The 25,896-nt window shown below is 63.9% G+C and overlaps 2 protein-coding genes across 3 annotated transcripts; both read left to right on the top strand.

Moving 5' to 3' along the window:
• The first annotated feature begins 1,995 nt into the window (after positions 1-1,995).
• On the top strand, positions 1,996-7,035 carry THY1 (Thy-1 cell surface antigen). 2 transcript variants are annotated; one of them, XM_009287951.1, is made up of 3 exons: positions 1,996-2,074; positions 2,211-2,546; positions 4,887-7,035. In XM_009287951.1, exons 1-3 carry the CDS (start codon positions 2,038-2,040, stop codon positions 4,997-4,999), a joined length of 486 nt encoding a protein of 161 aa, XP_009286226.1. In that variant the 5' UTR covers positions 1,996-2,037; the 3' UTR covers positions 5,000-7,035. The 2 variants fall into 2 exon arrangements, with proteins under 2 accessions (XP_009286226.1, XP_009286224.1); XM_009287949.1 differs by lacking the exons at positions 1,996-2,074; positions 2,211-2,546 and adding exons at positions 3,665-3,743; positions 3,880-4,215.
• A 1,518-nt stretch (positions 7,036-8,553) lies between these two features.
• Positions 8,554-24,723, top strand: USP2 (ubiquitin specific peptidase 2). Its single transcript, XM_009287952.2, is given in 14 exon segments — positions 8,554-8,832; positions 13,292-13,836; positions 13,838-14,083; positions 21,909-21,959; positions 22,243-22,366; positions 22,697-22,808; positions 22,889-22,999; positions 23,167-23,231; positions 23,325-23,428; positions 23,502-23,582; positions 23,737-23,815; positions 23,919-24,026; positions 24,261-24,381; positions 24,499-24,723. Coding segments are annotated over 13 exon segments (1,794 nt in total). The 5' UTR covers positions 8,554-8,832; positions 13,292-13,332; the 3' UTR covers positions 24,587-24,723.
• The last annotated feature ends 1,173 nt before the right edge of the window (positions 24,724-25,896 follow it).

Below are 25,896 nucleotides of genomic sequence, written 5' to 3' on the forward strand. Positions count from 1 at the left end.
TGGGCACAGAGGTACCACCGTGGCGTGGCCCCGAGCGCATGGTAGAGACCATGCCAGAAAGCTTTGCTCTGCAAGGGCTGGAGTCGCTCTAACTACCGCCCTCGTGAGTGCCGTCCCTACGCAAAGCCCTTGGGATCGTGCAGGAGCGAGAGTTACCTGGCTAGCTCTGCTCCCAGCACCACTGTCAGGAGGAGAGGAGGGGTACAAGGGATCCAAGGGCTCGTGAACCCAGAGCCTAGAAGATCTGAGTAGATCTTAGGCACATAGATGGGAGGCAGCCCCCCTCTCTGGGAGCTTATTTGCGCTGATTTTCTGGAGGAAAGCCTGGCTGTGACCTAGATGGTGTCCCAGGACATTCGAAGAGGAGTGGGTCGGAGCTGAGAAATGACAAAGCAAGGGACAGGGGCCAGTTTCTAGGAACCCAGAGGAGACTCGGGTAGTCTCTTCCATCATGCCTTTGCCCCCACTTGCAACCTCTTGTTTGTCAAGACCAAACAGAAGGGAATTTTTTGTGCTGGCCAGGGTTTGGGGTTGCGGATATAGAGACCTTTCACAGCTTCAGAGTGAGCAAATGGTTTTGGTATTTCCTCCTAGAATGTTATATGAAAGACCCAAAAAATGCTAAAAAAAAAAATCCAGCTGGCTGCGGTGCAGGCAGTTCCTAGCTCTTCCCTGGATGCTTAGCCAGGCTCAGAGGGAGCAAAGTGGGGGTCTGCTGTCCGCTCTGCCAGCCTGGAGTCCCAAAGGGGTGGTAATTCACCTCCCCCTCTTGGACCTGGCCTCACATCCCCAGCCTGGAGGACCTGCTGCAGGGCGCTCGGTGTGTCCTTCAGCCCCGGCATCTGCTTTGCTGCTCCCCCACCCTCTCCCTCCATTCCGCATGTCTGCGGCTGGATTCCCCATGCGGCTGCTTGGCTGGGCTGCAAACCTTTAATTGATTCCTCTCAGCTGGATTGGACTGTCAGCAGCCCTGGGGTTTTGACAGCATATCCACGCGCCCCTTACCCACGCAGACCAGGAGGCAGCCTGAAGAGAGGCGGGCACTGGGCCAGGGACCAAGAGGGTGGGCTCTGCCACCCCAAAACCCTTCCACCCTGTGGCCGGGCAGGCTCGGCTCAGCCCCTGGAGGCTTGGTGCCGTCTTTCGGCAGTCTTGGCTCCCTGTCCAGCTGCCATGTCCCTCCTTCTCGCTGCTCTTGGCCCCTTTCCCTCACTGCATCGCAATGAGTCATCTTTGCTGAGCTCACCCGCTGGAGCCGCAGGAGGGCTGGCAGCCACCCCAAACCCCTTCCACCCTGTGGCCGGGCAGGCTCGGCTCAGCCCCTGGAGGCTTGGTGCCGTCTTTCGGCAGTCTTGGCTCCCTGTCCAGCTGCCATGTCCCTCCTTCTCGCTGCTCTTGGCCCCTTTCCCTCACTGCATCGCAATGAGTCATCTTTGCTGAGCTCACCCGCTGGAGCCGCAGGAGGGCTGGCAGGCCTGGCGCCCGCCGGCGCCAAGGGAGGGTCCCTCACCTGGCAGCACGTTCGTCGTGAGCTGCAGCCCTCTGGCCGTGATATGCAAGCACCAGGGCGCATCCTGATTTCTCCTGCCCATTCCTTGACCGGACACCCGGCCTGGGCACGGGCAGAAGGAGGGGAGGGCAGCGCACGCAGGCCTCGCTGCAGGCAGCTGCAGGTCTGTGCCACGCTCATTGAATGTCTGGCATGGGGGATCCAGACAAGGAAAAGAGAGCGTGGCTGGCATTGCCTGGGGATATGGAAAGGTGATGCCGGCCAGACACACAGTGCCCGATTCCCTAGCTCATTGCAGGGCCAGCCGGTCCCTGTGCAGTGGACCAGACATCATGATGAGGAGCAGGCTATAGAGCATTGTTTGTGCAGAAGAGGCAGCCTGCCCACCTGTGCCATGTGTGCCCATGTCTGCACCACCGAGTGCCCAAACCTGTGTGCCGGGGCAATGGCCAGACTAACCGCCTCTCTCTCTCCCTGCCCAGGCTCCCCTCACAGTGACAGCCACCGCCGGGCACCTCAGCGGAGAGATGAACCCCACCGTCGGCATCGCTGTCATCCTGACAGGTACAGCCGGCAGACGCACATCCCCTCCTTGCTCTCCAGCGAGCCCAGCCCAGAGCAGCTGGGCAAGGGCCGGGAGGCTGCATGGGCATCCCCGGTGCTCGCCGTTCCCTGTCCAACCCCTGCTTGCCTCTCCCAGTCCTCCAGGCCGCCCACTGCCAGATGATCAAGGACCTGAGTGCCTGCCTGCTGGGCCAGAGCCTCCGGGTGGACTGCCGTTATGAGAACAAAACCAGCAACCCCCTGACCTACGAGTTCAGCATCACCAAGGACAACAGAAAGCACGTCATCCACAGCACCATCAGCGTCTCTGAGAACATCTACCGGAGCCGAGCCAACGTCACCATGCACAAGAACCTGGTGTGCCTCCACCTGCAGAGCTTCACCACCAGCGATGAGGGTGTCTACATGTGTGAGCTGAAGGCAACCAATGACTACACCGGCAACCAGATAAAGAACATCACTGTCATCAAAGGTGAGACAGGCCTCAGCCCCTCCTTCCCACCTGCTCCTTGGCTTGGCAAGGCCAGCAGAGAAAACCACAACCCCCTATGGCGTCCGCAAACCCTCCCTGAGCTTCATAAATGTTTCCCAACCCTTACATGCCCTTCCTACTGCAAGCAGAGCAGTCAGTCCCACAGATGGCCTCACTCTGCCCCACCTCAGACTGCTTACCCCTGCCTCTCTTGGGCCCCGCCTCAGGCACATTGCCCAGGTGTTCTCCCATAGGTGATGCTTCATAGTCAGTCCCAGCAGAGGGGACAAGTCTGCTGGTGAAGGACTGAAGAGGTATGTGGTCCGGAGTGGGAGTGTAGTGGGGATTTTCCACTCTTAGGTCCCGCAGGAGCAGTCCTCCAGTTGCGGAGCCCTTTGTCTTACCTGGTGCCCATCCCCTTGTCACCTCAGTCAGGCACGGGCAGGGTTATGCTTCCCAGGGTCTCTGTGCCCCAAAAAGCTTTGCCGCTACATGGGCACAAGGTGGGAGGGGAAACGGGAAAGGGGCCAGGATGGGACTTGCTGCATTTCTGTGGCAGAGAAAAGGCAAGGCTGGAGCCGCAGGAGGGCTGGCAGGCCTGGCGCCCGCCGGCGCCAAGGGAGGGTCCCTCACCTGGCAGCACGTTCGTCGTGAGCTGCAGCCCTCTGGCCGTGATATGCAAGCACCAGGGCGCATCCTGATTTCTCCTGCCCATTCCTTGACCGGACACCCGGCCTGGGCACGGGCAGAAGGAGGGGAGGGCAGCGCACGCAGGCCTCGCTGCAGGCAGCTGCAGGTCTGTGCCACGCTCATTGAATGTCTGGCATGGGGGATCCAGACAAGGAAAAGAGAGCGTGGCTGGCATTGCCTGGGGATATGGAAAGGTGATGCCGGCCAGACACACAGTGCCCGATTCCCTAGCTCATTGCAGGGCCAGCCGGTCCCTGTGCAGTGGACCAGACATCATGATGAGGAGCAGGCTATAGAGCATTGTTTGTGCAGAAGAGGCAGCCTGCCCACCTGTGCCATGTGTGCCCATGTCTGCACCACCGAGTGCCCAAACCTGTGTGCCGGGGCAATGGCCAGACTAACCGCCTCTCTCTCTCCCTGCCCAGGCTCCCCTCACAGTGACAGCCACCGCCGGGCACCTCAGCGGAGAGATGAACCCCACCGTCGGCATCGCTGTCATCCTGACAGGTACAGCCGGCAGACGCACATCCCCTCCTTGCTCTCCAGCGAGCCCAGCCCAGAGCAGCTGGGCAAGGGCCGGGAGGCTGCATGGGCATCCCCGGTGCTCGCCGTTCCCTGTCCAACCCCTGCTTGCCTCTCCCAGTCCTCCAGGCCGCCCACTGCCAGATGATCAAGGACCTGAGTGCCTGCCTGCTGGGCCAGAGCCTCCGGGTGGACTGCCGTTATGAGAACAAAACCAGCAACCCCCTGACCTACGAGTTCAGCATCACCAAGGACAACAGAAAGCACGTCATCCACAGCACCATCAGCGTCTCTGAGAACATCTACCGGAGCCGAGCCAACGTCACCATGCACAAGAACCTGGTGTGCCTCCACCTGCAGAGCTTCACCACCAGCGATGAGGGTGTCTACATGTGTGAGCTGAAGGCAACCAATGACTACACCGGCAACCAGATAAAGAACATCACTGTCATCAAAGGTGAGACAGGCCTCAGCCCCTCCTTCCCACCTGCTCCTTGGCTTGGCAAGGCCAGCAGAGAAAACCACAACCCCCTATGGCGTCCGCAAACCCTCCCTGAGCTTCATAAATGTTTCCCAACCCTTACATGCCCTTCCTACTGCAAGCAGAGCAGTCAGTCCCACAGATGGCCTCACTCTGCCCCACCTCAGACTGCTTACCCCTGCCTCTCTTGGGCCCCGCCTCAGGCACATTGCCCAGGTGTTCTCCCATAGGTGATGCTTCATAGTCAGTCCCAGCAGAGGGGACAAGTCTGCTGGTGAAGGACTGAAGAGGTATGTGGTCCGGAGTGGGAGTGTAGTGGGGATTTTCCACTCTTAGGTCCCGCAGGAGCAGTCCTCCAGTTGCGGAGCCCTTTGTCTTACCTGGTGCCCATCCCCTTGTCACCTCAGTCAGGCACGGGCAGGGTTATGCTTCCCAGGGTCTCTGTGCCCCAAAAAGCTTTGCCGCTACATGGGCACAAGGTGGGAGGGGAAACAGGAAAGGGGCCAGGATGGGACTTGCTGCATTTCTGTGGCAGAGAAAAGGCAAGAAGCTGAGTCCCAGGACCCCTTACAACACCCAGCCTGATTCCTGTTCCTGGGGGGTTTCATTGTGACTCTTCTCTCCCTCCCCATTCTCTGTCCTCACAGACAAACTGGAGAAATGCGCCGGCTTCAGCCTCTTGATCCAGAACACTTCGTGGCTCCTGCTGCTTCTCCTTTCCTTGCCTCTCCTGCAAGCCGTGGACTTCGTGTCCCTGTGAGAGGAAAAGCGCGCATGCACGCACACACACACGCACGCACACACCGAGTACCCCAGGAAACCCACCTCCCCCGCCAGAACGCAGCCCTTGGAAAGAGAAGCTGAACCATTTGGAACAAGTGAAACCTCTCTCTGTGTTATCTCTATATAGCCGTATATCTAACGCTAACCACCGTCCTGTGCTGAGACCTGCCATCACATGCACACATGCCCTGCTCCGAAGCATGGTGGCTCCGCTAGGCAGCGTTGCTTCTCCTATCGCACCTCCCCGCTCAGCAGGCTGGCTGGTTTGCTCCTGCTGGGAGCACTGGAGCCTCAGCCCCACGCAGCCTGCTTCTCCTGTCCCTTTAACTTTTGGGGTTTGCCTGTTCTCAACTGGGGAAAGACAGCTGGACTGGCAGGTAAGAGAGAGAGATGATGCGAGAGCGTGCAGATGGGTCCCTGTTGTGCTGGGTGCTGTGCCCACAGCCCCCGGAGGAGACGAGGCTGCCAGCATCCCCAACCTGCCTTGCCCGCTAGCCAGGTGACTTACTGATTTCTCAGCCTGCTCCTCTTGCCCTGAGTCACACTGAGCTGCCACGAGTGGGAGGGGGCACGAGGTGAGTCCTGTCTCAGAGCAAGCAGGGAAGAGACAGAGGGAGCAGGGGAGGTGCGGGATGCTGAGTCTGGCCGGGCTAGGAGGAGAGAGGGGAGCAGGTCTGGGGGACACCCATCAAATGCCCCTGCCTCCTTAGGGCTCTTTTGGGGCCCTGGGAGGGGGTTCACTGCAAACGTGCTTTGGCAACAAGTTTTTCCTAATCTGTTTTTTACAGCTAAGCTGGAAGTGAGGCCTCCTCCAGACATCGTCTGGTACCTTTGGGCTGCCTGAGCCCAAGACACCACTTGCTCTCCCCGGGGACCAGCCCTTAGCTGTGACGAGAGAATTGCTGCCAGCACCCGCTCGCAGTGGAGGCAAGCAGAGCCTCTCTGAGCTAGCCACAGCCCTGCCTTTGCCTTTGCTCCCCTCCCCGAGGCCCCCGGAGCTGGATCCAGGCAGGCTGGTGGGGAGGGGGCTCCGCTATGGGAGCGTGACCCCAAGGTCTCCGCAGGGACTCCTCTGCACCGTCACCCTGTCTTCCCTGAGGGAACATCTGGGGGCCCCGATCCTTCCTCACGGCACACATCCCAGTGCCTGGCCCTGGGTAGGCTCAGCAGCCTTCCTCCAGCACAGTCTTCCTCCAGTCCCACCATGCCGCTGGGAGGAACCCATGTGCCCCCTCCCTTCTCATTCCTCCCTTTCAGCATTTCCCTGTCTCCATTTAAGAGCAGAAAAGGGCCTAAGGGCAGCCCAGCTCTTGGCTACCCAGGACGTTCCCAGGAGTCAGCGAGAGCGGAGAGAGGGACGCAGAGCACAAACCACATCCGCCAGCCCAGGCCTGCCCCGATGCCCCACGGGACCCCGAGGAGCTGGTGGGCTGCTGCCACGGCCTCCCCGAAACCTGACAGTTCCTGAGCAAGGAGCAGCCCAGCCGGCCATGGGGAGAGAGACCGGAGGTCTGGCTCTGCTGCACCGTCACCCAGGGAAGGACACGGGGGCAGGGGAAGATGCAGGCAGGAGCATCCGGGTCCATGGGGTGAACCCCAGCCCCGCTGAGCTACCCGTGCAGCCTGGGCTGTGCCACCACGGCTGAGAGCATTTCACAGCAGCTGCTGCCCACTCCTTGCCCTTCTCCAGACACCGCGAGCTGCCTCCTATACCCATGCCCACCCCTGCCTGCTTGCTTGCTGTCTAGTGCTGCTGAGGCCATATCTGAGGTCTGGCTGCGCCCAGCTCCCTGGGCTTGCTGGTGAGTGCCGGGGCAGGCGCAGAGCCCAGACGGCAGAGCGCGGTTGCGTCTCGAGTCTCATTTTTTTGTGAGCATTTGTAGTTGTTTCCACAGCTTGTTGTAAAAGAAATTCTGTTAAGGGGGAAAAAAAAGAACCCTATGAAAAGCAACAACAAAAAAAACTATCCTCCAGGAGTGTTCCTCTGTCTGCTCAATAAAACCCTAGGTTGTGTGTTGGAGCCACGGCCACCCGTGTGTGCGGCGGCGGGGCAAGGGGCCATGGCAGGGCTGGGCTCCAGCCTGCAGTGAGGGCAGGGGCAGCCTGTGCCCTCAGCCTCCCAGCTGGGGGGACACCTTTCTTGGGCAGCCTCCACCGTGCCTCCCCCCAGGCCTCCGGCAGCCCAAGCCCTGCGGAGAGAAGCAGGCAGGGGCAAGACTTGCCTTCCTGGGGGAGGGTGACCCCCTCCTGCCCACCTGGAGCATGGACCCCGGCACCTAGGCCCTTTGCCCCCATCCCATCCCTATCCCCCCTGCTCCGTCCTGGAGGCCCCCCCCTCACCCCATTGTGAGCTCGGGGCCAGGGCTGCCCACCGGGCCGGCAGGGAGGCAAAGCAGGGTAGGTACGAGCGGGCACCCCGGGGCTGGTCCTGGCCCAGCCATCCTCCAGGGAGGGAATTGCCGGGGCTGGCAGCGTGTGTGGGAGCGGGGCTGGGTGTGCACACACGTCCCAAAGCTCCTGGCCCCAGGGTGGTGCACCTGTCATGCCAGGGTCTTGCCTGCGTGCCCATGCCTGCACGCTGCCTGTGGGGCTGCCAAGGGCCCCCGCATCCTCTAGAGCAGCCAGAGCAGCCATGTACTGCTCCCTGCCCAGGGTCAAGATGCCGCCCTGGGAGCCGGGGACCGTGGGGCACGCTCACCCTCAGGTTTGGGAGCAGGGCCCTGCCACCACCCCCTAACACCGCTGGTGACCCCGTAGCAGCCTCCCAGAGTGACGCCCAGACGCGGCCCTCCCTGTTTAAGGGCTGGAGCAAGGCAGGAGGGAGAAAAATGCCACCATAATTGCAACCCTCCTAATTATCCTCGGCAGGTGCTCACTGAGTCATGGCCGCCCAGGTGCTGGCGTACCACGAGGCCGTGCCGCCCTGGGCGGGTCAGGCATCGGGGAGTGGTGCCGGGCAGGTGCGCTGGTGTCCTCGCGGAGCCATGAGGGGTGGGTGCTCCTGTGCCTGCACCACCATGCTGGCTGCTCCGTGCCCACCTTTGCTGCAGGCTTAGGGGGCTCTTCTCCCTACAGCTTGCCCCAAGGGGGGCAAAACCCAGACCACCTCCTCCCCCCACCTTGATGCTCTGCTCCAGACCTTACTGGCAGTCACAGGCACCCCCTTTTTCTGCCTCCCTGACCCCCACACCAAGTTGTGTCCTACCCCGCTCCCTCTCTTAACCCTCCATCCATCCTTTCCCTCCTGGACCTCCATCTCCCTCCCCAAATCTCTCCCCTCCCCACACTTACCCTCAGTCATCCTTCTTCATTCCCACAGCCCCCCCTGCCTCTGCAGCCTCCCCTCCCAGCACCCCCTTGCTGTGGGCCACCAGCCCTCTTGGGTTCATGTCCCCTTTAAGCCTCCCTGAAGCAGGAATGCGAGAGGAGCATTTCAGCGCCCTGTGAGGTCAGATAAAGACACTATATTTATCTAGCTGGTAACCTGAGCCGTGAATTTCTGCGGTGGTGTTTTTACGCGGCCCCACAGCCCTCCTGCTCGGCCCCCTCCGGCCATTGCGTCCGCTCCCTGCAGGGTGGAGGAGCTGAGCTGTGGGGTGGCCTGTCCGCTGCAAAGGGCTCGGGTGCTGCCAGCCCCTCCGCATCGCTCACTCTCCTCCAGCCCCAGGGGAAGCGCCTCGAGGAGGCAGGATTGGCTCCCTACGCTCAGTCCTGCCGGCATCACCCCATGACCAGCCGCTCGCCCCCCGCAGTGCTGGCCTCGTGCCCCTGACCAGCCACCGGCTGCCTGCCCTGCCGAGCCGCATGCAGGTAAGTAGAGAGGGTGCCGCGGGGACGCCGGCCCCGGGGAGGGGGCTGCGGTGTCAGAGACTCAGAGGCGCCGGCAAAACTGCCCCCCTCTTCCTTCGGCTGGGTAAAACCACGGGGGAGAGGTTTGCAGTCTCTACATCTCCAGAGAGCAGGTTCAGAGTTCACACGCGAAAACTTGGCAGCTCCCCACCAGCAAGCTGCAGTCCCCGGCACCCTCCTCGTCCCCCAGCATGGGCAGAGCCGTGTGCCCGGGCACTTCCCTGCGGTCCCTTCTTTTTTTCCATCCGCAGACCTCAAAGCAATAACATGCCCTGGGTCTTACATCAAGGTTCCCCATGGGTTTGGGGTTTTACTGCCTGGGGGGTGGCCCAGGAGCGGTGAGTAGCAGGTTCTGCAGCCAAGTGGGTATGTGTCAGCAGCACAGAGCGAGTGCAGGGCGATGACTCCCGGCCAGCACATGTGGCGTGAGTTTGGAAGGTTCTCGGGCCCAGTGACTAGTAGGGGAAGGGCCCTGGCCAGGCTGGCCCCAGCTGCACGCGTCACCTTGGGCAGGTCCCGTCGCTCTGGGGTGTGCGAGCGGTGGGGGGGCAGAGCTGGAGCCAGGGCGGCTTCTCCCTGAGTGCTGGAGCCGGGCTTCGAGAAGGGCTGCCGGCAGCGCGCTGGGGCACTGGGGTCTCTATCTGCTGACCGAGGACACCTCTTGGTGATTCCGGCCCCTTGCAGGGACCAAACACTTTGCAGCATATTCCCCCCAGGGCTGCTTGGGGCCACCCTTCCTAGAGGGAAATGCAGATACCCAAAGGGATCCCTTGCCTTGTCCCCCTCGGGGAATGGGCAGGAGGCTGTCCCACCCCTCCGGCACTGTCAGGTGGACACGGAGCCCCTCCGCTCCAAACCGCTTGCAGGCTGGAGCAGGCAAGGTGCTTCATACAGGGTCCCCCTTCTGCCTAAGCCGTTGAGGAGGGCTGGGAGCTCCCACGTAACCTCCAGGCTGGGACATTGTGTCTCAGGGGACAGGGGACACAGCTCCAAGCCTGCGTAAGCAAGAAGCAGCTGTGCCATAACACCTTGGATGGAGCCAGTGCTGTGTAAGCTGAGCCCGCTCTGGGGCTCCACGGCCGCTGAGGGGGACAGCTGCCACCGGGCCACAGGCAGGAGGGCTCCGGCAGAGGACAGTGGCTAAAGGAGCAGGCTCTCTGCTCCTCTGCCTCCAGGGTGAAGGGTTTGCCTCCCAGCTTTGGGCTGAGCTTCCCATCGGGAAGGCTGCTGGAGCTAGAGGCCAGGGCAGCACTCCCCAGCAGCCCAAGCAGCCCCATGGTGCCCCAGCTCCTGGGTCCCTGGCGCTGGCTGCTGCCTGGCCACGTGATGGTGGACCGGACATTCCTGTGCCTCAGCTTCCCCTGACACCCCGGGAGGATGATGAGGGAGCAGGAGGCCTGACTCAGCCATGCCAGCCCCAGGGCTTTGCCAGGTAGCAGGAAAGCTCAGCACTATTATGGGCAGGGAGGGGCCAGGCAGGCCAGGAAGCGATGGGAGGAACCGGGGTTTTCTCACACCCCTTCAGCTCCTCTGGCTCCTGGCACGCTCCGCTCTCCCGCAGCCCTGGGGTCCGCTCTGATGTGACATGGGGACTTTGCAGCGCTTGCGGTCCTAGCAGATGCGGCAGTCTGTGGTAAGACCTGCTGGTGGGGGCAGGTTCCCCCTCCCGGGCCCCGGGCCCCTCCATCGGCTCCCCCACATCCCCAGGGCACCTGTTGCCCTATCCTGCTGCCAGAAAGCACCTGCTGCCCTCCCGCTCCCGAGCCAGCAGCTCTCCCGGGGGCAGAGGCACCCTGCGCACACCCACAGGGAGCCGCCGCTGGTGCTGGCGGGGGGGTGGGGGAGGGGGGGGGCATGGCACAGTGGGAGGGCACGGGCACCGCTGGCAGTGGGCGATGGCACAGGGTGCCATTGGAGAGCACAGGCACCACCGGCAGCAGGGGACGGCATGGGACTGTCCCGGCACTGAGGCGCCTGTCCCGAGCCCAGATCACCTCTGCTGGCTAGGGGGTTGGGGAGCAGGGGCAGCCCAGAGAGGGTCCCTGTGCCAGGCTGCTCTGTGTCCCAGCAAGGCAGGCAGCCAGGCCTGTGCTCCCTGGGAGCTGAGGGGCTCCGTTGCTCTCACTCCGGCGCCTGTAGGAGTTGCCAGTCCCTTGGCCGGGGTCCCACATCCCTCCGAGCAAAATTCCCCCCTGTGCATGTCAAATCCCGGCTGGCAGAACCACTCCTGGGCCCTCCCAGTGCTGGTGAGGGCGGCCACAGCCTAGCCGGGAAGAGCCGGGTGTTTTGTGGAGCCCTTGCCTGGGAGCAGATTATTCACCCCTCAGCCTCCGTTCCCAAACAGGTCTGTGCGCTCCACCTTGCTCTTGCTTGTAAATGGTTTCCTCTCCACTGTGGGATGGTTGTTCCCTGGGCAATAACAACAGCAACTGGGATGCAGCCGGCTGGCTGGAAAGCCGGGCTGCCGGCCAGGAGGCCATGGTGGCTGGATGGTGCTTCTCACCACCGTCTCCTAACAGCAGTCCCAGGGCATTTCCACGCTGGGGTTAGATGGGCAGGGGCGGCTGGGGGAGTTGACACCGCAGCCATCTCACCCCCCACCCCAGGGTCTGTGGAGCCAAGGGGGCTTGTCCCCGCGATGCAGGGCTCCCTTCCGCCACTCCGGTTTCATGGGGATCGCTTTCGGCTGCCTGCCATGGAAAATGCAGGGCACACACACTGTGGCTGCAGCAGGGAGGCTCAGGGTGGCTCCCGTGCCCAGGGTGACACTTGCAGAGGAGTGCTGCTGGCTCCCCCGGGCCGGGGGTCCCACTGGGGGCAGGCATGCCCAGGGACTCCTGTGCTCTGGGAGGAGCCTGGGTCCCCCCAAGGGTCAGGCAGGGAGTCATGCTGCGGTAGCTCCTCTTGCCGGGGATCCAGTGCCCGTCCCCAAGCCTGGATGCGCCCTGCGTGCTGCCGGGGCTGGGCCAGGCACCGTCTTGGTCACCTCCTGGCTTGGAGCTGGGCCAGAGCCCGCCCCAGCTGGGCTGGGAAAAGCCTTTGAATCAGGGTCATCTCCCGGGTGACTGGAGACTCTCGGAGCCACATGAGCCACTGTCCTGCCAGGGAAGGGACGCCAGGCACCCGGGGAGCTGAGCGCCAGCAACGCCAGAACAGAGGAGCTCGGCTGGGGTCCTGCCCGCCCCGGTGCCAGCCACAGCCCCAGGACAGGTAGGGGACGAGCCATCAGCCTGCCAGCGTGGGTACCGAGAGCAAACTTTCCTCCAGCTCTGGACAGCCCGCGTTTGCAGGCTCTGGAGGCTGCTGGCTGCCACGCTGCCCTGTCCTGGCTCTGGGCTGGCTCCGCGCATGCTCTGGGCGCCTCTGTCCCTGTCCCCCATATGCTTCTCTCCTGCCCCGTGCAGGTGCCATGGGGCAGAAGCCACCAGCTCCCTGTGGGGACCGAGTGCTGGGCTGTCGCCCACCCCTACAGGCTGGCTCTGCCTGGCTGGCAGGGGCACAGCAGCCGGCCTCACCAGGAGGACTCGACATCGGCTTGAATTACTGATGGGAGGCTAGCAGGGCGCAGCCATGGCAGGGAGACAGGCAGGCTGCTTGGGTGGCCAGGCCCCTGCAATGAGGGGATCCCTGGCTGCCCCCCCAGTCACCCAAGGCCCCTGGGTGGTCGTGGCTGCACCGAGGTCTTCACCCACTCCCTGGTGCCGGGCACCAAGCGGGGAGCAGGGATAGACGGCAAGGACTCCTGCGCTGACTTCCTGACCTTGCCTCAGTTTCCCTCTCAGCCAAACGGGGTGTGTGTTAGCAGCGAGCTGGAAATGCCAGCCCCCTGCCAAGCCCCGGTGCTTGCTCTGAATAACCAGGGGAAGGTGCTGGGCTGGATGGATCAGTCCATCCCGCCTGCCTATCTCAGCCAGCGTTGGGCCTAAGAATCATGACTGACCAGGCAACTGCCTCCCATCTGGAGGAGGCACTGGGCACACCTCTCCAGCCCCAAGAGTGGGACATCCATGGCACGGTGTGGCAGGGATAGTGAGGCTGGGGCAGAGGTGACCGCTGCAGTCCCTTGGCTTTGGTGACTGTGGGTGCTGGGATGCTGGGTGCCGCTGGCTGCGCCCCGGGGCTCCCTTCTGTGGTACGAGGTGCCCGAAGGCACATGGGTGGCAGTGCCAGCTGGGCCCTGCTGTCCCAGGCTCTCCAGGAGGGCTGGCAGGTGGCAGGAGCCATGGCCACACTGCAGCCCACAGCCCCCCCTGCACTCTTCATCCCCTGGGTTCCCGCTGTTGCCTGCCCACCCCTCCCAGGGTCTCCCCTGGCCAGGTGAGGCAGGAGCCAGCGAGCTACCGGGTGGGTGCTGCTGGTGGGCGCCCCGTTGTGCTGACCATGGCCCATGGAAGCTGACCCCTGGGCTCTTCTTTTGCAGTCGATGCCTCCAGGAGAACCCACTGAGCCCCAGCCTCCAGCATGTCCCAGCTCTCCTCCACCCTGAAGCGGTACGTTGACTCGTCCCGCTATGCCGAGACCACCTACAGCAAGGTGCCCAGCGGCTACAGCTCCTACACCTCCTATGGATCCACCTTGGCCACATCCTATGCGGACAGTGACAAAATCGGCTTCAAAACCAGCTACCTGGCCTCCCCCCGGTACCATCACAGGGGGCTGTCCCCAACCAGTGGCTATGACAGCAGCCGGCTGCCCCTGTACCCCGACTCCAGCATCCGCCTGAGCTCCACGTACACCCACACCCAGCCCCGGCCGGCCGGTGGCAGGCTGAGTGGGGGGGTGTGCTACACCTTCACAGGGGCCCCCAGCAGCCCCCCAGGCTACCTGCCCACCACAGCGCCGCTCAGCCGACGCAAATCCATCAGCCACTCAGACCTGGCACGGGAGTTTTCGGGGCTGCACACCTCAGACAGCATCTACGCGCCCACCCCCAGCCCCCTCAGCACCCAGGGCCGCCAGGAGCTCGGCACCCTGCAGGGTCTCTATCGGCTCCCTGCAGGGTCTCTACCAGGCTGCCGCACGCTCCGACTACGTCCGCAGCTACCTGGAGAGCTACGGGAGGAAAAGCAGCCATGGCAGCCTCCCCACGGGCCCCCTCAGCCCCTCACAGGCTGCCCTCGGCTCTGCCCTGTCACCGTCGGGCACCCGCTGCACCAGCCAGCCCTGCGAGAGGAATGATGGCTACTGTGACATGCCCACCCGGGATCCCACGGTACGTGGCGCCTGCTGGGGGCGGGGGACAAAGCTGTGCTGCGGTGGGAAATGTGGTCCGTGTCCGCTTGTGCTGAGCCAGGGAGCCCAAGGGGTAGCTTCGTGCCTCAGTTTCTGCATCTGTGCCATGCAGGGCTGCTGCTGACCCTTTGAGCTGCCCTTGCTGGCACAGCAGTCCTGGACCAGAGCTGCTGAGACAGCTGTGTGTGGGCAGGCGGGTGTCCTCTGAGGGGCTGTGCTCCTCACTGCCTGCACCGCTGGAAGCCCAGCTCATGGGGCTCCCCACAGGTGCCTTGCGGCTAAGGGTGCCCATGTGCTGGCAGGAGTGTATGCGCTGCACCCTTCTGCATGTGTGTGTGACAGCGGGTATGGCACACGCAGGCAAACTCACACCCCCGTGCATGCAAACCTGCACAGCTGCACACCGTGCACTGTGTCCCCACACAGCTGACTGTGCCCACACCCCCTGCCCTCTGCTCCCTCCCGGCCCCGGCCCCATGCGGGGCCGAAGAGGGTTTCCTGCTGCCTCATCCCAGCTAGAGAAGGTGACATGACCGGGCTGGGCACTCGCCCTGCTGGAGACACCCAGCTGGGAAGGCAGGTTTGGCTGGTGCTGGCTCTAGCACAGTGACTCGGTGCCCAGCTGCCAGGTTTTTCACTGGTGCCCTGTGATGCCTGATCCCTGGCACAGTCTGTTGCTGCCATCTTGGGGCCCTGTGCCCCAGCCCCCAGCACGGCCCGTGGCAGCCAGGGAAGCAGCAGTTTCGCCATGGCAGCAGCTGCTCTGTACAGCATTGCACATGGTGGCAGGCACTCAGTGCCCCAGGTATCAATCGGTGCTGCACCTTCCCCAGAGCCTCAGCCCAGGCCGGGAGCAGGCATCACACACGCAGCCTGGCTCGGGCGCACAGGGGAGCAGCCTGGTAATTTTCCACTCAGGTTTCCTTCCAAGATCTGGTCAGGCTCTGCTCGCGTTGTCTCCCGCTCTCTTTCCAGTCAGCCTTCATTCACACCCGTGGCGGAGGCTGGTCTGCCCTGGTGCAGGGTCTGACCTGCCCTTTGCTTCCCTGCAGCTCTATCCCACCATCATCTGCCAAACAGGGAGGATAAGGGCTGGGGGATTCTTTTCTGCTTCCCTGCAAGCAGGAGAGGAAGCTCTTTCCTTTTCCAGCCAGTACCCCCACATCCCTCCCTGTGCCCAAGGGCCTGGGAAAAGTGCTGTGGGAGCAGCCTAGTGGTCTGGCCCATGCCCTTGGGCTGCAGAGGCACAGCCAGAGGCATGGGGTAGGGAGGAGAGGTGGACGCTCCTGCCCACCACATGCCTGCAGCTGGGGCTCAGTGGGAAAGGTCTCCCCGCTGTGCCTCTGGAGCCACCCGTCCCATTCCTGGCAGGGCTGGCTCCCCTCTTCCCTCTCCCTGGCACTCACCCGGGTTTTAAACACCCACCTGAGCCCCCGTGCACGAAAGCAGGGGCAATGGAGGGGGTGCGGCATCACAGCCCACTGCCAGCATCTCGCCTGCCCCTTCCCCAGCGCCCACCACCCCAGAACGAGCTGCACCACATGCAGTGCCAGCAGTACCCTGCCCTGGTGTGGGATCCCTGTGCCCAACCTGCCTGGTCCCTGGCCCCCAGCACTGGGGTGAGGGAGCAGGTTGGGGGGCCGGGGCGAGTGGAGGAGCTAGCAGTGCTGTGGAAGGGAATTCCTGCCTCCCCCTCCCACGCCAGGCCCTGGTGGGGGGGACCAAGGGGGGACCCAGCAGCTGCCGCCAGCCACTGGCATTCACTAAAGCCCTCGCCACCACTGCTAGTGCAGGGGTCCCCACCCCCAGATGCCCACACACCGCCCCGATGTGGGTGCCAGCCTGCTGCCATGGGATGGCCATGGGGCAGCAGGGGCTGCACTACTCCCAAACTGCAGCCTTGTGGTCTGCATGCAAACACAACCTGGGGGCTTTCCAGCCAGGGCTGATGGGCGGCAAAGGTGAGCAGGGCTTGGCAGCTGGCACAGGGTGCTGGGGCGGGCACCCGTGCTGGGGCAGGTGGGGAGGCTGGATCGGTGACACTGGCTTAGGTTTCCTTGGTGCTTTGATGGGCACACTTGCTATTTTCCACTCCTGTGCTTTTTTTCCTCCCTTTCCCAAGCCGGGAAGCAAATGTACCAATCGCAAAACAGACTTGGGCGCCTGCGGTCATGCCAGGTGCCGGAAACAAGTGCATGTTGCAGCCCCGGCGCTGCCATCGGTTCTGCCCCATTACCCAGCCCCGAGGGCAGTGCCAGCAGCACCCGCTCCCACCAGAGCCAGGGCATGGCGGGGCTGGCTCAGTGCCTCCTCCCATCCCTTCTTCCCCAGCAGCCTCCTGCCTCTGCACCACACAAACCACCATCCAGAGGAGTTTGCAGCCAGGAGGCCAGGGTGCCCACATTTGTTCCTACCCACACCATCACTTTGTGCCTCAGTTTACCATTCCGCAGGGCAAAGGGAGGCACGTGCAGCTGCAGTGAGTGGCCGTGCCTGCCGAGCCACCGGCTCCGCACAGGGCCATGCTGGCTCCTGGGAAGGGCAGGCTGGCGGGGGGCAGGACCAGAGCTGTGCCGCCCCATTAACCACCCTGGGTGAACATAGGGTCAGAAGGCCAGAGCCACCCGCAAAATCGCCAGCAGCTCTCCACAGTCCCATCCTGAGCAGCTGACGTCTCTGGCCTGCAGCCAGTCCTGGCCTTGCCTGCCTTCGCAGTGCCAACCAGGCCTGTGGCAACCTCTGCCCATGCCAGAAGGTCACTGCTGCAGAGGGGACAGCTGAAGGCAGGGAGCTGGCTCTGAGTGATGCCATCCTGCCGGGGCTCCCCTTCTCTCTCCTGCTCCAGCCTTGCCCTGAGAGCCTGCGTGCCGCTCTGGCTGGAGGGAAATTTGGTCCTTGGCCCAAGGCACCCGATGTCACCAGGGCACGAGGTTCAGCACAGGATGTGGCTGAACGCCACCCCTCTTGCCGTGGAACCGGCTCTGCCGGCACGGTGCATCCCCAGGGAGAGTGCTGCACCAGCACCCTGCACAGTGCTTGGGGCAGGCTGTGCACCGGGGCAAATCCTGCCCTGAGGCCACCCACTGGGCTGCAGGGCAGTGTGGCGGGAGCCCTGGCTGGCGTGCGCAGCACTGGTGCAGCAGTACACGCACCGGGGAGCTGTGCCATGGCTCCGGTGCCCAGGATGTGACCTGCAGGGGCTGTGGGAGCGCGTTGCAGGGCATCCATGCCATCTGCGCGAGGCCAGTGGGGTGCGCACCCCCGTGTGCACGCTGTGTCCCTGCGTGTGTACGGTGTACACACCACGGTGTGTGTGTATATATATACACACATGCACACACACGCAAGCGGGGATTACGACAAGCATCCTGTTGTGATGCAAAAAGCCCTGGCCCTGCAGATGAATAACACTGCAAGATGCCTCCTCAGATATTTTTGCTGGTGCCAAAAATAGTCTGTCTCCCTCCCTTCCCCCCCAGTCAGCCCCTCCACTGGCTGTGCCGAGCTCACGCTGCAGACAGGGGAGGCTGCATCTGCAGCAATTAGGATTCAAACAACAGCCACTGGCTGTGGCTGGGGGTATATTGGTGGGGGCTGGCATGGGAGGAAATAGCCTCTGCTTGTTGCCTCCAGCCCCCTCCATGAGGCTGGAAGCTCTGGCTGTCCTCGGAGCCTCCCGACAGCACTCCCTGCCTCGGTCGCCCATGGAAATTTCCCTGAGCAGGCGGGTAAGACACCTGGGCATGCACAGCAGTCACAAGCCTCCGTTGCTCGCCCTGCTGCGGTCAGAGGGGTGAAGCAGAGGGAGACGCAGGACTGGGACGCAGGACACCCGGGCTTCCTGCCAGCCTCCGCATCTGCCCTTGCTGCAGGAGAAGAGCCGGAGCCCTGCCTGCTCTGTGCCTCAGTTTACCCAGCACTCAGAAGGGAGACACCAGATGGGGTCTTTGCTCCACACAGGATCTGTGGGGAGTTTTTCCCCAGTGAAGGAAGCAAGGCACTGAAATACCCTCTGAGCTCAGTGCCAATGCATCCCCAAAAAGGGGGGTATGCACTGTCTGCTGTTGCTCAGTTCCCCCAAAATGGCACTGCCCGGGAGCCCAGCACTGGTCCTGAAGGAAAGGCACATGCCCGGGAGCCCCACAACTCTCTCAGACAGCCCTCAGCCGCTCTCTGGGTACAGGCACCCCGTGCACCCACATGCTGTGGGAGCGTCCCAGTTTTACGGAGCCAGTTTTGGCGAGTGACCCCCAGCTGGGGCAGACCCGCTCTCTGCCAAGTGCCCACCCAGCTCTCGGGCCAGCGCTGTGCTAGCAGCACAGCGTTCCCGGGGCCAGGGAGCCGGTCCCATCAGCCCTGGTCCCCAGGAGCCGGGAGCATGGGGGAGCCCTGGGGGAGCAGGTGCTCCTCTGGCTGCCACCTTGCACTAAGTGTCCTATTGCCCCCGCGATGCCAGTGTGGTGCCGGTGTTGGGGGACGGGCACCCCGGAGTGCAGGGAGCATCGCTGCCAAGAACTGGCAGGCTGCAGCATGCCAGCACGGTGGAAGGGGTAGAGGGCTGCACCGGGGCGCTGCCCGCATCCTCCCCAGAGGCCCCACGGTGCCGGGGCCCTGCCGCTGCCATGGGCTTGGCGTGCCGGGAGCGTGGTCCACGGGCACAGCCGCCCCTCGCGGGCCCCCTTGGCTCACAGCTCAGCTGTACCACGCGGTGCAGCGGGGGCTGGCCGTCACGGAGCCCGGCTGCCTCTCCACCCATTTGATGTCAGAGCCGCTCAGGTGCCGTCAGCCCCAGAGCCGGCACCGGCTCCGGCACTGCACGCCTAAGCACGGCGGTGCTCCGGCGAGCCTGGGCGCCTGACCCTGTGCCCCAGGCCTCAGCTGGCCCGAGGGGTGCCCATCTGGCATGGCACACGCCTAAGCACGGCGGTGCTCCGGCGAGGCCGGGCGCCTGACCCTGTGCCCCAGGCCTCAGCTGGCCCGAGGCGAGGGGTGCCCATCTGGCACCCCCTGGCATCCCCCTATCCGCGGCTGGCCCTTGCTGTCTCGCCGTGCCTGCGAGGGCCATCATGAGGGACTCCTACACAGTGACGCTGCCCGAGGAGCCCCCCACGCTCCCCGACCTTCACAAGGACCTGCGTCCCCGCACCTCCATGCCAGGGTCCCTGCTGGTCTCCACCTTCGTCGGGCTCGTCCTCAACAAGACCAAGGTACGAGCCCCACGGCTGCCCACAGCCCCTGCCCTCCGGCTTGGGGGCAGAAAAGGGGGCGCGGGGAGGGGACGGCCCCTGCCCTTACTGGGGAGCATGGGGTACCCTGTGGCATCCCCCTTGCCGGAGGATGGGGTGCCTGGGTGTGGGTGCCCATCCCAGCTGGCCGTGGGGCCAGGGTGCCCCCGTGTCCTGCAGGAGGGGCAGGGAGCAGGTGAAAGCACATGTCAGGATGCCTGGGTCCCTCTCCCAGCCCTGCCCCTGTGGTGACCTTGGTCAAGTCCCCGTGCCCCAGCCTACCCACTGCAAGAAAGGGGCTCCTGGCCACGCTAGCCCCTTGACAGCGTCACCGGACTGAGCTTGGCTGTCCTCAGAGCCACAGTGCTGGGCAGGTCTCCCTGCACGGCAGGGGCAGGGGGCAGGGAGGGCAGGGTCTGGGCACTTACGTAAGTCTGGCTGCTCCGGCTCTCCTGCTGCCAGGCACTTGGCATGCAGACCCAGATGGGGCAGGACAGTGCAGTTCTTGTCCCCTGTCCCCCGTCCCCCTCCTGCAGTGCAGCCTCGGGGACTCCCCAGCCGCTGCCGCGTGAGCCAGCTCTCCTTCGCGGCCTCTGAGCAGCACTGTGTCCTAGATAAAGCCCCAGACCGATGAGGGGAATTAGCTGGAGTTGAGTTACCCAGGGGAGGGAAAACCAGGGGGGGAAATAAGACGTCGGTGCACACAGGCTTGTGCCACGGTATGGGGACACCTGGTGGGCCCCCCACCCCAGCCCCAGCTCTCCCCTGGGGTTGTTCCAGCCTCTGGGAGGGCAGCCCAGGTCCTGGCCTGGCCAGACAGTGGACGAATGCCAGGTCCGTGGGGAGGTTTGCACCCACATTGGCGGGACACTCCGGTCCATCCTGGCACACAGTGGAAGCTGCCGAACCAGGGCAACTGGATGAGCAACGAGCAGCAAGCCCTCGGGGGGTCAGCCCCTTCAAGGGATGTAGACTGTTGGGACACAGACCCACCTCTCCTGCTGCCTGCTTGGCCCCGTCTGCTCAGGGACCAGAGCCAGGCCAGCTCCTCCAGCCGCGGTGTGGCACTGGCCTGCCACAGCCTGCTGGCACCCCTTGCCTGGCTGAGCCTGTCCCCTGGCCTGGGAGTCCCCAGCTGGGGATAAGTGGTGGGGTTGCCTTGCACTTTTGCACAGCCACCCCCCCCAGCACTGAGTGCCGTGGCCGGCCACGGCTGGGGACACCCCTGTGCGCTGGGCACTGAGGGGACACTGCCATGGCACACAGGGTACCCAGTCGGTCCGGCAGAGCCGCATGCACCCGCACAGGGTGGCCAAGCCCCGGCTGGTGCTGGTCCCCCCTGCGGTGGGTGATGCCTGCACCGTCGCTAAGGAGCACGTGTAACTGGATCTGGGTTATTTTTGGCTGCTGTCAGGGCTGGGTGCTCAGCACCTCCCACACGCACACCAGCTGCTGCTATTTTGGAGCTGCTGGGCCCCCTCCCCTCCTCTCCTCCTCCCCCTCCTCATGCCTGGGGTGGGTAGCTGGGGTGTTTGCCTGAGGATCCTTAAAACCTGGTCAGGCTGGGGAGGCACGGTCAGCAGTCTGACCCCGCAAGTCCTGTCGGCCCCCCACCCTGCTCCGGGCATGGCTCCGGGGAGGTTCGCCCCACCGCTACCCTCTACGCCAGGCTCGCATGCAGAGCTGGGAGCAGGACCCTTGGGCTCCCGCCACTCGTCCACACCAGTACCCAGTCCCCCATGCTGGGAGAGGTGTGGGCAACCCTGTGGCTCCCCAGACCCCTCCGCGCTCTCGGTCTCTCTAGCAAAGAGTGGCGATGCCTCCTGGCCCCAGCACCCAGTTGCCCATGCCCATCTCTGCTTGGCGTGAGCCTGCCCGGCTCAGGGAGCATCTGGGGCCCTGGAAGATCCCCATGGCACAGGTGCAGCACAGCCAGGCCAGCGAGCGGTTGGGAGGGCACCGCTGGGTGTGCAGCCCCGTTTCCTGAGCTGACTGCCGCAGGGCTGGGCTTGCACTTTCCCAGGTGGACTTTATTCTGCAAAACAGCTGTACCAAAGTCTGGGCTGCGCTGATGCAGGGTGTCCTGGAGGGGATACCCAGTGCGGACAAGGTGGGCAGCGGCGGGGCACTGTGCACCTCCTGCAGCCATGGGGCAGGCATGGGGCACTGCCACCCCCCAGCTTCCTGGGGCACCAGGCTGGCAAGGGGAGGCAGCAGGGGTGGCTGGCCTGGCCTGCAGCCCAGGGCATGGGGCAGCAGTGTCGCCAGGCAGGGAGAACTTTGAGCCCTGCGCGTTGTCCTGGGCCAGGGAGCCGAGCAGCAGCAGCCAGGCAAGCAGGATGGGGCAGGCCAGCCGTGGCTTCCTGCCAGGTCCTCGGCCACGGTCCTGCGTGCAACCGGTGCAGAGAGCCGCTGCGGTGCTGGCTCTGCCCATGATGCCCACAGGGGGATGGGGCCTCTGCTTGCACTTGAGGGTCTGCTCCACGTGGATGACCGTGGCACCATGGCCTCACTGGGCTGCCCACAGGCACGGCCAGCCTGTGCCAGGCACTGTCTCAGCCCTGTTCCCTCTCTCTGCAGAGCTCCAAGGCGGTGCAGGGGCTGACCGGCCTGCGAAACCTCGGCAATACGGTGAGTGCTTACCCAGGCACCTGGCTGCGCAGCCCCAGCTCACACCGTGCTCTTCTGTGGGCACATCTGTGGGGCAGTGGGGAGCCCTGTCCCTTCACCTTGCCCCCAGCACCCACACTCTTGCCCCTGCACCCTGCTCCCGACGGTGCTGGCTGAGGAAGGGGTTCCCGTGCTCTGCACTGCTTCATCCCTATCCTCTGCCCACCCGCCCCAGGTGTCCCCCTGCCACCGCCTGCCTCCCTCTGCCTCCCGTTGCCATGGTTTTCTCTTCTGCCTCCCCCAGTGCTTCATGAACTCCATCCTGCAGTGCCTGAGCAACACCAAGGAGCTGCGGGATTACTGCCTGCAGAACCAGTACCTGCGGGACCTCAACAACAACAGCCGTATGCGCACCGCCCTCATGTCAGGTAACCGTCAGTCACCAGCCCCTGGCTGTGCACCCTGTGGGGCTTCCCTGCAGCACGTCCCTGCAGCACGTCCTTTCTCCCCTGGGCCACCCCATGTCCTGGGGGACCCCCACCCAGAATTTTGTGCTTCTCCCCAGCCTGGCTGGGGCAGGCACTGTGCTGTGGGTGCCCAGCCAGTGGGAGGATTGGGTCCTCTCTCCAGAGGGGCCGGGGCCAGCCACGGGGACTCCGGAGTGGGGTGCTGAGCTGTCCCCTGGAGGGCACAGCAGTGCCATGCCACCAGGGCTGGCCGAGGCCAGCTGTGCTGCTGACCTGCCTCTCTGCCTGCAGAGTTTGCGAAGCTGATTCAGCTGCTCTGGACCTCGTCCCCCAACGACAGCGTGAGCCCCTCCGAGTTCAAGACGCAGATCCAGAGATATGCCCCCCGCTTCGTTGGCTACAAGTAAGGGGTGTCAGTGCAAGGGTGGCAGGGGGGAGCTGAGCCCCTGCCACCGCTCACTGGCCATGCCCCGTGTCTTGCAGCCAGCAGGATGCACAGGAGTTCCTGCGGTTCCTCCTCGACGGGCTACACAGCGAGGTGAACCGTGTGCTGGTTCGGCCACGGGCCAGCACGGACACCCTGGACCACCTCCCGTAAGTGCTGGCTGGGGCAGAGGCAGTGGACGAGCCCCACGGACAAGCTTGCTGCCTGCAAGCCTGGCCCAGGGACAGTGACCACGCGGGTCCCTCTGGGCTGGGTCACGGGGGCCGGCGTCCCCCAGGCCACACTCAGTACTGCTCTGTCTCCCCATCTCTTGCAGTGACGACGAGAAGAGCCGCCAGATGTGGAGGAGGTACCAGGAGAGGGAGGACAGCCGCATTGGCGGTGAGCAGGGCTGTGGGAAGAGGAGGGCAGGGCTGGGCTGAGAGCGGGGCTGGGAACCAGGGATCTCACCCTGCTTTGTCCCATCCCCACCAGACCTCTTTGTTGGGCAGCTGAAGAGTTCGCTGACCTGCAGCGAGTGTGGCTACTGCTCCACAGCCTTCGACCCCTTCTGGGACTTGTCCCTGCCCATCCCCAAGGTAAGGGGTCCCCACCAACCCCTGGTCCCCTGCCCCGCACACCCTGTCCCTGACCCGCACTGTGCTCCCACAGAAAGGCTATGGGGAGGTGACCCTCATGGACTGCCTACGGCTCTTCACCAAAGAGGATGTGCTGGATGGGGACGAGAAACCGGTACGGGGCATGGGGCACGGTGACAGGTGGGCTTGCCTTGGTGCAGGCTGGGCCCCTTTCCCTCCATGCCTGTGTTGCCAGGGCTGTGGGCTTGGTGCCCAGTGGGGCTGGCCTCTGCCCTCACCCTCCTGCTCGTGCTGTTTGTCTCCCACAGACATGTTGTCGCTGCAAAGCCAGGACGAGGTGCACAAAGAAATTCAGCATCCAGAAGTTCCCCAAGATCCTGGTGCTTCGTATCCTTCAGGCGGAGAGACGGGGCCAGGGGGTGCTGGTGGGGGGGCAGCAAGTCCTCAAAAGCCCCCCTTTGTCCCTCAGCTCCTTGACATGTCCCCCCAGACCTGAAGCGCTTCTCAGAGGCCAGGATACGAACGAGCAAGCTCACCACCTTCGTCAACTTCCAGCTGAAGGACCTGGACCTCCGGGAGTTTGCCTCACAGAGCTGCAGTGAGTGATGGGCCCTGTGTGGCTCCAGCCAAGCCCCAGGCTCCCGGCAGCTCCCAGCTGGGTCCCTCATGCCCCCCAGGGTGCTGCAGCCTGTGGTGGGTGGCAGAGGCACAGGGGGTGGGAGCCACAGACATCCAGGGTGCCGGTCCCTCCCAGCCCCAGCTCCGTGCTGGCGTGTTGGGGGGCAGCAGGGCAGCAGCTGGCACGGCTGAGCACCGCCCTTGCTCCCCTCAGACCACGCCGTTTACAACCTCTACGCCGTCTCCAACCACTCGGGCACCACCATGGGGGGGCACTACACCGCCTACTGCAAGAGCCCTGTCTCCAGCGAGTGGCACAGTTTCAACGACTCCCGGTGAGGCTGCGTGTGGGACAGGGGCGGCTGCAGGGTCGGGGCAAGCGGGGTCCCCCTGCCCAGGGCATCCCAGTGCCTCATCCCCATTGCTCACAGCACATATCCCCATCTCCGCAGTGTTACCCCAATGTCATCCAGCCACGTCCGCAGCAGTGATGCCTACCTGCTCTTCTACGAGCTGGCCAGCCCGTCCTCCCGCATGTAGCCAGCCCTGCCTCCCTGGGGACCCCTGCACCACTGCTCAGAACTGGCCCCTCCAGGTTTCGGCCATTTGCCCCCCGGGTGCAAGAGGGAGGTGAAGAGGAGAGACCCTGAGGTGGCTGCAGCGGGAGGCTAGAGGCGGCCAGGAGCAGACCCCAGGCAAGGACACCCCAGCTCCGAACTGAGGAGGGCAGCCTGCGGCAGGGCAGGGCCCAGGCAGCTCAGGCGCCTCCTGGTCGCTGGCATTTGGTTTTTACCTTGGGGTACGTTTTAGTTTCTTTCTTTTTTTTTTTTTTTTTTTTGTTGGTGTGTAATAAAAATACTGAGCAAGGGACTCTGCGGGCATGGGGCTGCCTGCCCCATTGACTCAGCCAGGACCTCTGCTCCCCTGGGGGAGCACCCAGAGCTGGGGACCCAGGAGAGCTTCCCGCATCCCTCCTGGCCTCTTGGCACTCCCATTCTGCTTGGCTGTCCCAGAGGATTCGTGAACTGCTCCCGGCCTCCTCCCAGCACTTCTGAACCTCCTGGCAAAGGACCCCGGCCCTTCAGTTGCCTCCGTCTCGTCTCAGGCAGCACGTCCCCACTAGCTGCCCCATGCACACTCCTCAAAGCAGCCTGAGTTCAGGCCCAGACTCACGGACAGGAGGGAGGAAAACATTTTGTGGAATTTATATGTATTTATAGTGGACTTTGCTCAACCTGGAGCACCCCACCACTTCCTGGCTCTCCAGGGACTTGTGCCGGGGGATGCTTCGGGTAGGTTTTTACCTGCCTCCTCATACGACGGTGCCTTAAACCATTTAGGGGAGCGGGAGGCCATTGGGGTTGCACAGGAACGTCCGTCCTGCGGAGGAGAGGGAGGGGAGGACAGTGGCTTTCCGGGACCATCTGCAATTGGGGCTTTCTTCTCTCTGCTATCAGGAGCCCCTCCGGGTGCCCGGGGATGCACGTCCCCACCCACCCTGCTGCTCTGTCCTCCAGCTAGCAAACGCCAGTGGCCTTTTTAGCCTTTTCTCTAATTTATTCTCCTCCCCATCCTGCCTTGCCTGAGGTGCAGCAGGAGGAGAGATGGGCCCAACCCAGCACAATCCCAGCCCCAGCCCGCAAGGCAGCTATGTCCAACCCAGCAACCCGTCCTGCTTCGCCCTCGCTGGCCCTGCGGGCACAGGCTGAGCACTCTCATGCCATGAGTATCCCGCCCAGCCTGGGGCATCCTGGTGGGGCTCAGGGGAGGGCAGGCCAGGATGGAGGGGCTGCCCGCGGCAGGTACCGGACTGGGGCAGCGTTGCTGCTTGGCAGGTGGCTTGTTTACTG

Source organism: Aptenodytes forsteri, unplaced genomic scaffold (assembly GCF_000699145.1).
Source record: "Aptenodytes forsteri isolate BGI_AS27 unplaced genomic scaffold, ASM69914v1 Scaffold841, whole genome shotgun sequence".
NCBI classification, from domain to species: domain Eukaryota; kingdom Metazoa; phylum Chordata; class Aves; order Sphenisciformes; family Spheniscidae; genus Aptenodytes; species Aptenodytes forsteri.

Bases quoted from the DNA above. Each gene is read 5' to 3' on its own strand.
- THY1 (XM_009287951.1), top strand. From the start codon at position 2,038: ATGAACCCCACCGTCGGCATCGCTGTCATCCTGACAG. The intron at 2,075-2,210 runs GTACAGCCGGCA...TGCCTCTCCCAG, and splicing joins CATCGCTGTCATCCTGACAG to TCCTCCAGGCCGCCCACTGC. The intron at 2,547-4,886 runs GTGAGACAGGCC...CTGTCCTCACAG, and splicing joins GAACATCACTGTCATCAAAG to ACAAACTGGAGAAATGCGCC.